General features: G+C 42.0%; 1 protein-coding gene across 4 annotated transcripts in view; it reads left to right on the top strand.

The window, feature by feature from the left end:
- ATP9A (ATPase phospholipid transporting 9A (putative)) overlaps positions 1-15,262 on the top strand; it is a 116,446-nt gene that overhangs the window by 47,087 nt on the left and 54,097 nt on the right. For all 4 annotated transcript variants that reach the window (XM_061631251.1, XM_061631250.1, XM_061631253.1 and 1 more), the window contains exons 5-13: positions 3,333-3,391; positions 4,397-4,448; positions 6,287-6,381; positions 6,715-6,795; positions 7,118-7,193; positions 10,428-10,504; positions 11,464-11,624; positions 12,412-12,554; positions 14,493-14,605. In XM_061631251.1, the coding sequence (XP_061487235.1) occupies positions 3,333-3,391; positions 4,397-4,448; positions 6,287-6,381; positions 6,715-6,795; positions 7,118-7,193; positions 10,428-10,504; positions 11,464-11,624; positions 12,412-12,554; positions 14,493-14,605 (857 nt within the window). The remainder of the gene's footprint in view (positions 1-3,332; positions 3,392-4,396; positions 4,449-6,286; positions 6,382-6,714; positions 6,796-7,117; positions 7,194-10,427; positions 10,505-11,463; positions 11,625-12,411; positions 12,555-14,492; positions 14,606-15,262) is intronic.

Genomic DNA, 15,262 nt, shown 5'->3' on the forward strand with positions numbered 1-15,262 from the left:
AAAAACAACAACAACAACCAAAAACAGTAGCATAGCAGCGAAACAAGAGCTAACAATTCAAAAAAGCAGTGGTTCCCAAACTTTTTTCCCCATGGACTATTTGAAAATTGTGAGGGTCTTTGTGGACCAGTGATTTTTCTGCCTGTGGTAGCAATTCTAATGCGTTGTGCTAGATGCTGTATGACTTTTAATTGTATTTTTATTGCTTCTTTTATTTCTTATGTTGCATTTTATAGTATTACCATTTGTATTCCATAGAATATTTATAGCATTCCATGGCATTTGTGGTATTACAATTAGCATTCCATAGAATTCAAATTGTAATGCAATAAAATGCAATATAAGAACTAAAAGAAGCAATAAAAGTAAAATGAAAAATCATTATGAATATTTAATATCACCGTGCTGTGGACCACCTGAATGAAGCTTGTGGACCACTGGTGGTACATGGACCACAGTTGGAGAACCCCTGCCATAAAAAAGTAACTCAGCTTACTATATGAGTCCCTGATATAGCACCAAGGAGCTCCAGTCCTGTGTAGTGTGCATGTGTGTGTGAAGACTGCGCAATGTGTGTATAGAAGAATTTGACTGTCACTGAAAAGAATCACACAGCCAATATTTTGCTGCTGTGCAGTGAGCGAGAGAAATTTGTTAGAGCCTTTTATCTGTGAACTGATATTGTTGCAACTATTTCCTGTGACTTATAGTAATTGCAGCATCAAAGGAAGTCTGTGACTTTTATTAGCAGGAGCAATGAGGCACCTTTGTTAAATGTACTGAGTTAGTCACAGGCACAGCAGGAAGTTAGAAGTGGTTTCATTTGTTTATTCATAAGTTGGGACGCTGATGCCCATCTTGGGAAGAAGGTATTTTAAATTTGGGGTGACTGCTGTCATGGCCTAATGCTATGATCTGCTGTGTCCCTTAGGGTGAGCGCTAAGACCTAATTCTGCCTCTGTGTGTCGTGAGCGATGCAGGGAGGGAGCAGACAGACGAGGGCGAATCAGAGGATGAGGACTTGGACTGGGAACCCGAGGAGGGGGCAGACAGCGGGGTGGACTCACAGGGCACCCCAGCCCCTGTCTTTGACAGCTCAGCCCCCTCAGCTCCTGATCCCCCTGTGGAAGCTCCACCTGGCCTGTCTGACACTCTCCAACTGCACATGCCACTGCTGCCAGAGAGTCAACCTTGCACGTCAGACGTTTCGCAGCCGAGCACTGCCCAGCTTCCCACACCCAAACTGACAGGTAGCAGCCCTCCTCCATTGGAGGGAGAACCTGAGATCAAACCACCTTCACCCCGCGCTCAGAGGCGCTTGAGGCAGGAAGTTCAACAGATTGAAGCAGAGTCTTTGCACGCACGATCCAAGCCTGCTTCAGCGGACTCAGGAGGAGAACCCAGTTGCTGAGTCAATGTCTTAGAGTAATGAAGTCATGCTTAGTTAGCGCTAGAGCAGAGCTGAGTGCCTAGAAAGAGTAGTTAGGTTATTGAGGCAAACTGCTTTGGAGGTATCTGTTACTTTAATAAAAAGAGAAAAAGCCACAGCCGAGCGTGAGTCTGAATCCCTTGACTTCAGGCAGGACACTGTGCCAGGAAATGGAAGCCATTGGGGGTGATGGTAGTGTCCTGTTATAAAGATGCTCAGTGATGTTCAGTTGTCCCAAAAGAGACTTTCAGGGAGTGATAGGTAGGAGAAGAAGGTGGACAAGGAGTACATAATTCTATCCCTACTGCTATGCCTAAGATCTATGGGGGCATCCTCTTAGCACCAGAATGGCATTGCACTGGTGGGAATATATAATTGGAGGCTTTTTTAAAAAGCTAGGGACCACAGCTTACTTGCAGAGCATATGCTTTATATATCAAAGGTTCCAGGTTCAATCTCTGGCATCTCCAGTTCCAAGAATCAGATAGTATCATAGAATAGAATCATAGAGTTGGAAGGGGCCTATAAGTCCATCCAGTCCAACCCCCTGCTCAATGCAGGATTGAGGTGATGTGAGGAGCCTGTGAGGGGGCTGGCAGCAATTAGTTTTGGAAGTATAACAACAGGGATCATTCAGTTTGTAACTTTAATTCTGTTAGTGTTAAAGTCACCTAGCCAAGAGAGAGTGGTGGTGTTGCTTAGCAACCAGAGTGGTATGACCTCAGTTGATCTCAGTGGTGGAGGTGTTGCTTCACAACCAGTCAGAGTGGCATGATCTCAGTTGAGGTAGCACATGCTCGGATAGGCTGTGTAGTTTTGAGGGAGTTTTTCCCCTGTGCTTGGTTGACTGCCTTTGGCTATGAACCAGGCCTAAACTAAGAGAGACAAATTCTTTCTGTGTCTGTCTTCTCAAATTATGCACTGTTTTTGTTCAGTTTATCCAGTAAAAAGAATTATCAGAATCTTTTCTCTCTGGACTGTGTGATATTTAAGTGACTGCTTGATAATACTACGTTACATGGGTAGACATGCAGGGTGGTATTCAATGCTAGTCTGACTGATAATAGACCCCTTGAAGTTAATAGACATGACTAACTTAGGGTCATTAATTTCACTGGGTCTACTCTGAGTAAGACTTTGTTGACTACAACCCATAGCCTCCCCCAGCATAGGGCAGCTTCTTATGCTCCTTTGGTGAAGCAATGCTGCGTTGCTCACCATGTGTCTTGTACCTGAAAGGCCCTGCCCTGTATAGACCTGTAAGATTGCTTGGATCATCTGGGGGAATTTCTCTTATGGCATTGCACCCTACAGAATATCTTGGGGTGGTGGCCCAAAAATGGGCATTTTCTGCCATTGCTCCTACACTGTGGAATGTCCATCCCTCTGTAATATGTGAAGCACTATCAGCCAGTTGCTTTAGACATCTTCTAAAGACTTAGTTTTTTGCTCAGCCTTACCCTGACCCGTAAGATTATTTTTTTTATAGTACTGTTTTAGTGGTTTTTCTATTGTGCCTCTGTTTTCATGATACTGTTTTAATTTGTTTTATGTTGTTTTTGTATACCACTTAAAAGATTTTAGAATGTTAAGTGGTTTGGAAATGCTTTTAAATGAATAAAATGCAGCTTTAGCTGGTCAATGTGTAGGTTAGAATGAACTGTAAAGAAAAAAGAAAAAAATGAGTTAAAGACATGTTAGGCGGTTGATTTTTTGTTCTGTTTTGGAGGACAGTTTCAGTCAATCAAAACTTACTTTTAAATTCTTTAATTGAACTGGTTCAGTGCTGAAGCCTAAGTTAAAAAAATATTTATTCCAGATATTTCTGAAAGGTGCTGCCAAAGGAAACTGTGTGGGGAAGAAATTAATGTGTAATTTAATGTGTATCTAATTTTTTCAACAGGGACAGTGAAAGTGAAAAGTTCCAGTATTCAAGTGGGGGACCTTATCATTGTGGAAAAGGTATATCTGGATTTGCAAAGATCTTATACTTTTCTGACTATTTTTGGCATGCTGGGAGGGATTTTCAATAGGACAGTCACTTACTACCAAGCAAACTAGGCCTCCCCTCCAGATGTCCTTTTCGTTGTTAATTCATTATGAGTTCTGCTCATGATGGTATCAGGGCGGTTTTATGCAGTCCACTTTCAATACTGTTTGCGTCAGTAAAAGTTTCTAGGCAGACATACTGCTATGTAACTTTTTATACCACAAATGTTCTGGGGTCTTTCCCCCTCCCCCCACCCAGACTGAAGTAATGCAATAATGATGGGGAAGCATTGCAGAACAATTAATAAAGCAGAATGATGTGTGGATGGTCCATTATAAATTCATGACTAATGCACTATTATTGTGTCCATGGCATGTTGGGGAATACACCCACAAAGACACACCAGTCTGGAGGGGCCCTAGGTATACATGTGCATTCTGTACATACAATACAGGAAATACAGTGTAGTTTTGAAAGGTTCAGCCCGCCATCTTGGTGCAAAATACCATCCAACTGCATCCAAACATAGACAAAAGCCTGCTGCTTGAGCTTAGGAACCATCATGCAAATTTGGTTACCCTGTCTAAAGAGGTGTTTAGATGCAAAATGAACAGATAAAAGAACTCCCCCCCCCCCAAAAAAATAGCAGATTTTAATTCTGGATATTTTTATTTTAATGTCTGTGTAATGGGTTTGTATACTTTATAAACCTCTTAGAAACCTATTTTCATTCAGCAGTATATATTGTTTATTTATTTATAAAAATATTTGTATGCTGCTATTTCCTTAAAAACATCAAAGCAGTTTACAACATGTTAAAACAACCGCCACCACAGAATTTTAAAAAAACCATTACAAAGACAATAAAAACAAAGGTCAACTGTTGCAAAAAAAAAAGGCATCATCTTAATTAATTAATTAATTAATTTGAAGATGGTGATGGTTGTGTACTGAACATTCAATCTGTCACAATACAGAACCAGCGGGTGCCTGCCGACATGATCTTCCTCAGGACGTCAGAAAAGAACGGTAAACATCTGGAACCAATTGTGAAAATAACCATTAACATTTTTGTTACTTATATGGGAGAAAAGAATCATTTTGAAAATGTAACCCAAGTAGCTATAATTTTTTAACTTAACAAGTCTGACTGGTTCAGACGCTCCTTTTTAATATAAAAATAGCTTGGTTATCCTCCTTGTTTTATAGTTTGTGATTGTTTAAACCACAGCGATTTGTTTCTCCTGTAGGGTGTCCTATTGTGTAAGGTCAAGCAATGTGAGGAAAAGGGAGATTGATGCTACACGCTGTCGCTCACTTGGAGCTTCATACTGGCTTGTCTTTTAACATATGCCACCATTTATTAAGAGAGCATAATAGAAAAATGTAACCTATGAAACCCACAGATAGATAGATAGCTGTGATTTTCTGGGGTACCTTCTCATATATATTTACTTGGCCCTAAGTAAAGCTGCAAGAAAAGAAAAGCCATGTTTTTTAAAATTACATGCTTTTGCAGACACTGGGACCCTGTCTGTGTGCAATAATATTTATCAAGTGGACAGCTGCTGGTAGCAGTGTTTATTCAAGTGCAGTTATATTACAATCTTGGTGGCCGCTGTCAAATTGTTTGTGGGTCATACAGAAACAGTGACCCAGATTAAAAGTGCAGTGGGGAGGCACACATGGAGCTGTCCCCAACTCTGAAGTAATTGGGTTGTTGGGTTTACAGCTATATCCGAGAAAGAGAGTAAAAGTGAATGGTAAAGCTTCTACTCATAGCACACCCTTGGAGCAGTGCTGGTTTGGGTGACTATGCTCAGAATAGTTTTGCTTCCATTTGAAGTGGAAGGAACCAGTGTGATGTGGCTGATAGGAGCTAAAAGACCGAAGCATTGGAGAATGCCAAGAAAATAGCATTCTCCCCTCCGTGCTTAACCACAGCCTTCTCCAATATGATGTCCTCCAGACGTTTTGGACTGCAACACCCATCAGCCCCAGCCAACCCAGCAGCTGTACCACCATCAGCACAAGTTACCCTGCTCTAGGCTGCTGTGCTGAACTCTTCAATCCGTGCAAAATATGCAGATGAAGCAAATTGCATATTTTTTGCTTATTTTGCACTAGCAGCCTTGTGCTTGGTGTTGCTTGGGAATTCTAAGAAACTAAAAAAATCAGTGCAGTTTTGAAATCAGTGATTAAAATCAGTGCAGTTTTGAAAGGTTCAGTGTACACTTTTGAGTCAGAACGGTGTCCATGAACATCCAAACATAGATGAAAACCTGCTCTTTGATCTCAGGAATTATCATGCAAAATTTGGTTACAATATCTTAAGAGGTGTCCAAAGGCATAGCGAGCAAACAACTTTCCAAAATGTATAGTAGATCTAATCTGTGTCTGCAAACTGTGGGGGAAGAGCAAGGGGCAATGAAGAATTCTGATTCCTGGTTCTGTTTCTTTATAAGAACCAATGACATGCCACTTGGAGTCTTCCTTCTGATGTGGTGCTATTAAGTAAGATTTTTTTTTAAAATCAAAGTGCTGTGCACATGTGTGTTTTGATGTAAACTATGTTTAAATTACGTAGGAAGGTCCCTTCCTCCCAGTATTGTCTACTCTGGCAGTAGCTCTCCTGGGTCTTAGAGGTCTTTTCTCATCACCTACTACCTGATCCCCCTTACTAGGTGTGCCAGGTATGGCACCTGGCACCTGCTTCATGAAAAACATACGTTGGACTACTAAGCTATGGTCCCTCTCACTATAGCTTTGCAAGGTCTATTGAAATAAGTAAGCGAGCAGCAGCCTTTAAGATGCAGTTTGAAGAACAGCCACCAAAGCTCCACTAACACAGATTTAAAAATCCACAGGGTCCTGTTTTCTACGCACGGATCAGCTGGATGGTGAAACAGACTGGAAGTTACGCCTGCCTGTCAGCTGCACTCAGAGGTTGCCCACTGCTTCTGTATGTAAGGTTTTCTAATTTGTTCTTGTTTTTAAGTATTGTCCTGTAAAATGCAGCCATAATTGAAAACCAAGAGCACAATTCATTTGGGCATCTCTTGTGCTCCAGCTTCCTTGAAGTTAATGGCAGCTGTAAAAAAAGTATATTGAAACCTTGAGTGTAATTTAGATGGAAAAGTGGGATAGATATATCCTTAATTTCTTTTAAAAAACCCTTTTCATCTGTTTTTCTCTCCCTAAAGCTTCTGTCAGTTATTTGGAAAGAGGACTGACTTGAAACAGGAGACTGCAAAGATTTAAATCTGTGTAACTCATTTTTTACCGTTATCCATAGGACCTTCTTCAGATCCGATCATACGTGTATGCAGAGGAGCCTAACATTGACATCCACAACTTTGTTGGCACTTTCACTAGAGTAAGTAATTGCTGGGTTGCTGAGTAAGAAATACAAAATTGTCTCTCTTAAGAACTCTAGGATAGTGAAGGTTGTTTGCAGACAACCTCTAGATTCTTCCAAAAGATGCTGGAGAAGTTCAGTATCTTGAAGGTTACTGAGAAAGGAATGTGACTGAGAAAGTTTTTCCACCTCTGCTTTTGATGACTAGGAGTGTTACAAGCTGTGAAATTAACACATCTCTGACCATTCATGAGACCAAAAAATGATGCAGTCCTTCTTTTGTTGGAAAAAGTTGTACAAGGCAATTCTGAGGAGCTCTTTTTTTTTGTAATTCTCTTAGGAGGACAGCGACCCTCCAGTGAATGAGAGCTTAAGCATTGAAAATACCTTGTGGGCCAGCACAGTGATCGCTTCAGGTAAGACCAAAGAAAATGTTTAAATGTCTGAGGGAGTATGTTAGCAATTTTTAAAAAATCTCTTGTAATTGAAATAATCATCTCTTGTCAATGGACATTAGTGGCTGGAATGAAGTTTCCCACTTGTCCTCACACCACTGGGGACTTTGAGCTGACATCTAATTACCCTCGGACTTTTATAGATGAGAAAGCCTTTGGAATTCCAATAACCTTTGGGCAAAATATCCACTACTTGAATAACACTTAATTGCTCTCAATATTGACATTTTAAATCTGTAGCAGAAAGGGTGTCAAAGAGATTATAAGTGGAAGCTAGGATAAAAGATCTTCAAATAAAGGCCACCCCCTGGTTTCTAACTCCATAGGAGAGCATCTTGCAAAAGCAAGACCAGATGTAGCATGCAGAATCTGCAAAGAGTGGAAGAGCGGCCAAATACATGGATGGGGAAGTTGCAGCTCTCCAGGTGGTGTTGCACTCCAGTTCCCATCATCCCCATCCAGCATGGCCAGTAGTTGGGGAAGATGGGAGCTGTAGTCCACCGGCATCAGGATTGTCACTTGGCTCCCCATCCCTGCTCTAGTAAGTGCATCTCGAGGAAGAGAGCCTTGTTTTTATTCCCACTGTTGCAATTAATGCATCTGCCCCCTTCTATATAAGCTTTATGTAGGGGTGTAGAGGGTGGACCCCAAGGAAACTACATTTGATCTCAGTTTGGTACTTGCTGTCGGTATGGCTTCACGCTGGTGGTAGTCTAATTTTGGGCAGTCAGCAGTGTTAGGTGGAGGAACCAAGTGGAATAAAGTTTAATCTGAGCCCAATATTCAGGGATCTGATAGGGAAACAAACAAATTTTAGAAGCAAGGCTGCAAGGTGGTTGGCATAATAACTACGAACTGGGCCAGCTGTTGCCCTAGTGTTTAGTGGAGCCTTCTCCAACCTGGTTTCCTTCTGATGTTGTTGGACTATAACTGCTGTCATCCCTAGCTGGGATTGATGGGAGATGGAGTACCAACAACATATGGAAATCTGCACTCGTGCCTTCATACACACCACTTTTATACTGCTGCTGCTCAAGCAAGTGTGGTGTTATCACTGGCAAGGGCCAGCCAAATCTTGCTCTCATTCATACTTCAGCTAAACCTAGCACCCAGTTGAGCAATTTGTCTCCTTTGGGTGGCTGCCTATAACTTTATTTCTGTGAGGTCAGCATCTTGGGGCTAGAGGAATGACGTCTCGGGGTTCTCATCATCAGTAGCTGGATGTTCTGGGGAAGAATCCCTGTCTGTGGAGGGCCCAAACCTCACAATCTCTTTTCTTATGCTGATGGATGACCTGATGAGATGGGCTCCCTTTATATTAACAGGATATGTACACACGCACACACACACACATTTCAAAATACATTGCTTGAAGCAATTACTGTGAGATTATAACCTGTAACCCAAAACATTTAGTCCAAGGTTAAGAAGATAAGAGCATTTGATATCAAATTGCATACCCTGTGTTGGATAGGCACCGAGGATCACTGCCTGTCCAGAGGATGGACAGGGGACCAGCAGCTGTGCACTGGATACCTATCTGACTCTCTTCAATGTTGTAGTCTATGTTTATTCAGTTACATATTTTATTATAAATTCTTCCCATGTATCTTTGCATGCTCCCCCCATCTCCTTCTCTGGCACAGCCAAATAGAAATGCTTCCTGTTTCACTAACCACAGTTTAGCATTCCATCCAAACCTGAAACTATGGTTGATCTTAACTATGATTTGTTGAAACAACTCAGCTTCATAAACCATGGTTTGAAGTTTGCTTGCTTGAAGCAAGCCATAGTTAAGATCAACGTCAGATTGTCCACGCTATGGTTAATAAAGGTTAATTTAAAAAATGGAAGTGAAAGTTCGTGACTGTTGCAGCGGAGGAAGCAGGAGGGGAGAATGTGTAAGCCCCAGGAAGAAGCTTGTCTCATTCCTATCACAATAAACCATGCTTTTTCATTACATCCAAAGGTGTTCAGGAGGTGCTGCTGTGGAAAGGCTTTTTGCCACTACCACCCCATTCACTCTTCTCAATCTCTCCCCTTTTCTCCCTGCCTTCTCTTTCTGTTGTTTTGTCTGTCCTAGCTTCTCAGCTTACCACTCACTTTGTTGAGGTCCACTGCATTCTGACCCACCTGTCACTTAAGCCTCTTGCTTCTTGGGCTTTTCCAGCTCAGCTTACCTGGCCTTTGTTCCTTCCACCTGCACATACTCCTTCCTGTCCTTAGGCCCTGTACAAAAGTGGATTGCCTTGTGGCTGAAGCTTCAGCCTTAGAAAACCTTCAATGGGCTACAGTCGATGAACATATTAGGGGAGTAACAAGAAGCTCTCACTAGCCAAGGTTTCCAATCACGTAGAGAAGCCTTACATGCCTAGGCCCCCTTTCTCACCATTGCCAAATGCCCAGTCACCAAGGAGGCCTAGCCAGCAAGGGGCGTTGGTCTGGGAGGGCCAATAGGCATGCTCCCAGTTAACCCGCAAAATATTCATTGGGCGCATGCGTAGGTTCTTATGAATGCCTCTGTTGTGTATTCTAGAGCAAATCTCTAGATTTCTTTGTGCTTCTTGTTTTCAGTGTTTAAATCAAAATACTGCTTTGGCCACATGTTCCCTGTACTCTGTCTATTTGAAAATGTTCCAAGAGAGCAGACTTATGGTCCTCCATGCTATAATATAGCCATGGCTCAAGAGAACCTCTAGGTGGTATCATAACGCAACTGTTTAACAACAGATAATTTCCAAAAACGATTTCCCTGTTTTAACTATGGCATTATTGCGTTTTTTCTTCCCTTTCTGCCCTGAAATTGTGTTTATATCTATCTCCATTATAACCCCAATTGCAAAGGCCTTGCCCTTTCAAATGTGGCAGTAATAATGGATGAAAGGTTGGTTTTCGGAGAAGAGGCATGTCTTTTAGTGAAACCCTCCCCTCCTAGTCTGTTTTGAATAATTGTCAAGGCTACAGGGACGTTAATCTTAAGTGCCTCTTGAAGATGGTGTGGCAAGTTAACTTGGGTAGATCAGTCTTATACCCATTCACATATAGCAGTTGACTCTCTGAATCAGGTTTCTCACCAGCTCTGCCAAAACAAATAAACAGGATCATTTTCCATATGCTCACTTCTTATTTTTTAAACAACTGCTTTTCTTTGAAATTTATATCAAACTGTAATCTGAATCTTTTTGTTTTTTTCAGGAACAGTTGTGGGAGTTGTTCTGTACACAGGCCGGGAACTGCGCAGTGTCATGAACACATCAAATCCACGGAGTAAGGTAAGCGAAGATTCCTTGGTCTGCTTTTCTCATTATGCGCTAGCAAACTTAGGATTGGGAGATGTGGACAATCCTGGCTTCTGGCTGTGTACACATATGATGGATGTGTTTGTCACATGAACGCCTAGATGAGCATGTAAGACAGCTGTACACCTAAAAATGCAGTGTGTGAATTGGTGTGTCTCAGTGTGGTGACTTCACACATTATAGCTCCTACATTGCAACAACCCAAAACAGCTTCTTCATCGTCCATGCCAGGGCCATTGTAGCCCCCTTAAGAATGTAAGAAGAGCCTGCTGGATCCGGCCAGTGGCTTATCTAGTCCATCATCCTATTCTCACAGTAGCCAGACAGATGCATATGGGAAGCCTAAATGCAGGACCTAAGCACAACAGCACTCTGTCCACTTGTGATTCCCAGAAACTGGCATCCAGAGGCATACTGCCTTCAACAAGTGGAGGTAGAACAAAGCCATTGTGGCTCCTCAGGCATTTGGCCTGGATATACAAGGCTAAAAGCATGACTGTAGAGGAATGGGAGCATACACGTGGGCCCTGTGCTGAACATAAACGTGTGCACCCCCTCAGCTCCCAGTGTTCATGTCATAGGTGTGAAGGTCCGAAGTGGGATTGTAAGTGTGTGTGTCTGAACGTGCTTACAAGCCGCCTCATGATCATGAATCCTGCCTTATCGGGGTGCTGATCAGGAGGAGGTTTGTGAGTGCTTTCAGACAAATGAGCTTCCAGACCCTCTTCAGAGAGGGGTGACCCCAGGTTCTAGTTTTATGAGAGAAGGAGAAAAACTTCTCTCTATCCACTTTCTCCACACTATAGTTTCATTTGTCTGTAGGTGAGAGTTTGCTGTATAATGATGGCAGCAGCTCATCGAATTGTAAGAGTGAAAAACAGCCCATAACTGTAGTATGTTACAAGCAGTCTTTTTGTTGTTCTTTTCCTTAGATTGGCCTCTTTGATCTGGAAGTGAACTGCCTCACCAAGATCCTCTTTGGAGCCTTGGTGGTGGTCTCTCTTGTCATGGTTGCTCTTCAACACTTTGCTGGCCGCTGGTACCTTCAGATCATCAGATTTCTTCTTCTTTTCTCAAATATAATTCCTATTAGGTAAGAAAGTCTCTCCCCTCCCCCACCCCCTTATTATAGTTTCTTAGTAAGTTCTGCAGTAGCTCTTGTTTGCTTGGCCCATATATGAACATACCATAAATAGCTGGCTCAGTCCACATCTTTATTCTGAGCCCAGTCACTGATTTCAGCTCCGTTTCAGGTTTCCTTGTGTAAAAGCTGCTTTAAGAACTAAATTGAAGCGCAGAAAGCTCCATGCAATGCATCTGTGGTCCAGTTCAGACATGACATAACAACCGATAGTTCATTATATAAATGAGCCAGCATGACCTCAGGCATGTATGTACTGTTCTGTTGCTCTTGTGCACAAGAGGAGATTCTGAAGCTTCCATTCCTGGTCAGCAAGAAACTAGAACCTTGTTAGTTAATAAACTGTGGTTTGAACACTTTCCAGGACTGGATGGAGAAAGAAATGACTGTTTGTTGCTAACCAGGAATGGACGTTTCAGACCACCTCTCGCACAGAAAGTGGCTCGTGCCAGCTTATTCAAGTAATGACAACCCATGATTTACTGTGCCTGTACTGGGCCTATAAGCGGAATTCTGAAAGTTTGATCCTCCGCATAAAACTATTCCATGTATATATGAAATTCACCTAGAACTGACATGCTAATTTCATATGTACAAGGAATATTTTATGTAGGGGAAGATTGGCTCATTCAATCCAAGGAGCAAAGAGGAGCTTGGAGGGGACGGGGGCAGATTGATTTCAGTCAGCTGTATAGTTGTTCCTTAATTGTTTTCTCTGCTGTCTTTTCTCTCCCTATAGTTTACGTGTGAATCTTGACATGGGGAAAATAGTCTACAGTTGGATGATCCGGAAGGATTCTAAAATTCCTGGCACTGTGGTTCGATCTAGCACGATCCCGGAACAACTAGGAAGAATATCTTATTTACTTACAGATAAAACAGGCATGTAAAGATATCCCTGTTTTTATTTTGTTAGCTACCCTGCAAAAAGTTTTTCTTTTGAAGGGCAAGACACAAATCTATTTTTAAAAATGAATAGAATCTTTGGAGGGGAACAAGTCATCATGTGGATGTTGCACCGTTAAAGACTGCTGCTAGAGGCGAATGTATTAGACTGGCTTTACACAAGCCATAAAATGAAGGTGGTGTATCAGAGTGAAAGGTGGGAGATGCCATTTTAAATTTTTTCCCTTATATAAAAGAATTCCTGTAATATTGTGGAGAAAGGTTCTATATCAGCCTGCCTCCTGCTTTGGTAGTTTTCTTCTTCTCAGAAACTTTTAGCACGAGGGAGCATGAAACTGTGGTCCCTCATATAGTCTAGAAGTGATACATTCTACCACCACAGTCAGCTGCATGTGTAGACTAGGCCTCATAGAAATCCTTTTATTAAAAAAAAAACCTCTGTAAAATTCAAACCTTGTATTAATCCTAGTTTTTTTATAAGTCTTGCATTAAACTGGGCAGGAGTTTTAGAAGTTATTTTTATTAGGGAAATATTTTAAATTAATTTAATCAGTTAATCAACTAAACTCTACATTCCTTTATTTTTTTAAATAATAAACTTGCTCTCAGTTACTCAGCTAAAAACTTGCTGTCTTATAATGTGCCTGGATTTGGTATTTATACAGACAGAGATTATTATAAATGGGCCTCAAGTTATTCATTGTTGTGAGTTAGCATCTTTTTACTAGATTCACTTACTTAGTCTGTGACCTGTACGTACTTACCTAGAAGTAAGTCCCATAGAACTCAGTGGGACTTGCTTCTGAATCAGCATGTATACAGGGTTGGCCAAGACATTTTTCTGCCCAAGTGAAAAAACAAATAGTGCCCACCCCAGTGAAGGTGCATAGTACCTGCACCTGAGGCAGAAAACCCCACAACCTATCTCCCCCTGTAATAGTAATATTGCTGCCTTTCCATGACACCCCAAACCATCTGCCTGAGGCAGTTGCCTCACTCTGCCTTATGGTATGGGCCTGGGCTCCTACTGGGAGGAAGGGCAGGATATAAATTCAATATAAATAAATATTTAGAGAAGAAAAAAACTACCTAAACAGTTATATGCTGTGATGTGGTTATTGGGAGTTAATGAAAGGAAAGTAGTTTTATACATCCTCCCCCAGGGTGAGAGCCTGCACCGCTTTAGTACTGCCCCCTGCCCCACCCCCATGGGTGAGAAGTGGGAGGAGAGTACCTGTTAGTTCAGTGGGAGTGGGCTGGATTTACTGATGTTTTTGAGGTGCCAGGAGATTGATTATTATTGGTTGTCGGTGACTGTTACGATTGTTGTTACAATTGGTATGTTTGATGATTATTAGCTGTTGCATGTGAGGGATTGATGAAATGATGTGAAATAAAAAAAAAGGGAAGAACAGGAAAACCCTTATTAAAGGCTGTGTGGGTGTGAGAGGTTGATGGAAGTGAGAGACTGTGAGAGCGGTTGTGTGGGCAGAATCTTTTTGAGAGCTTCATTTATATTTAATAAGTTGTGCGTGTATATATGAGACATTTTTCATTTTTAGAATTTTATACTGATATTTTTATTGCGACATATATGGATGCTGTGCTGTATTATTATCCATGTATTTAGATTTTATTTTTCCTTAAATTGTTAAGATTATGCTCGTTGTATATTTATGTACCTGGCTTTTGTTTTTTAAATGTAAATAGCTTTTAGATCTATTGATAGTAAGCGGTCTGTAAATGACTAATAAGCAAGCAAACTACTTTATGATGAGGGGAAGAAATGATCGTTGTGCCTGTGGCCTTTCCCTTCTTTGTGGATCAAAGCGCAGGGATAAAAATGTGAAGCAGACTCTTCCATCTTGTTGCCATTTCTTGGACCATGCCCTTATACTTCTGCTCCTCTTCTAGGGACCCTAACACAGAATGAGATGGTATTCAAACGCCTTCATCTTGGAACAGTGGCTTATGGACTAGACTCCATGGATGAAGTTCAGAGCCATATATTTAGTATATATACCCAGGTGAGAGAGCCAGTGTGGTGTAGTGGTTAAGGTGTTGGACTACGACCTGGGAGACCAGGGTTTGAATCCCCACAGTACAGTGAAGCTCACTGGGTGACCTTGGGCCAGTCACTGCCTCTCGGCCTCAGAGGAAGGCAATGGTAAACCCCCTCTGAATACCGCTTACCATGAAAACCCTATTCATAAAGTCACCATAAGTCGGGATCGACTTGAAGACAGTCCACTTCCATACCCAGGTGAGCTCAGAAACCTTTTTGGCATTTGTAGTTGGAACTCAGAGAATCATGAAACAGTTCTTTGGAGACTTTGCTTTCTCGCCTCCTCCAACCAAACTGTTTTTGAAACCCTTGGGGAGTTTCTCAGGCAATCTGTGATGTGATATTTGGGTGTGGTGGGGAGTCATGTTTGTTCAGTGGTATGCTTAGGATCTGTCATGCCCAGAAGTGGCCTGCCATGCTAGCTCCGCGGCATGTGGGTCACTGTTGCTTACAGGGGGGGAGAGGGGCAAGGCGTTGGGGAGATCGGCACAATGCAAACACACTGGCAGGAGCGCCAGATTGGTTCTATTGGTTCATTTGCACCATGCCCGCTGCCTCTCCCCTCCCAGTAAACAGCAGTGATTCACATGTTGGGAAGCTGACATAGTGGTTTTGCCCC

The sequence above is a fragment of the Rhineura floridana genome, chromosome 6, assembly GCF_030035675.1.
Source record: "Rhineura floridana isolate rRhiFlo1 chromosome 6, rRhiFlo1.hap2, whole genome shotgun sequence".
In the NCBI taxonomy this organism is placed as follows: domain Eukaryota; kingdom Metazoa; phylum Chordata; class Lepidosauria; order Squamata; family Rhineuridae; genus Rhineura; species Rhineura floridana.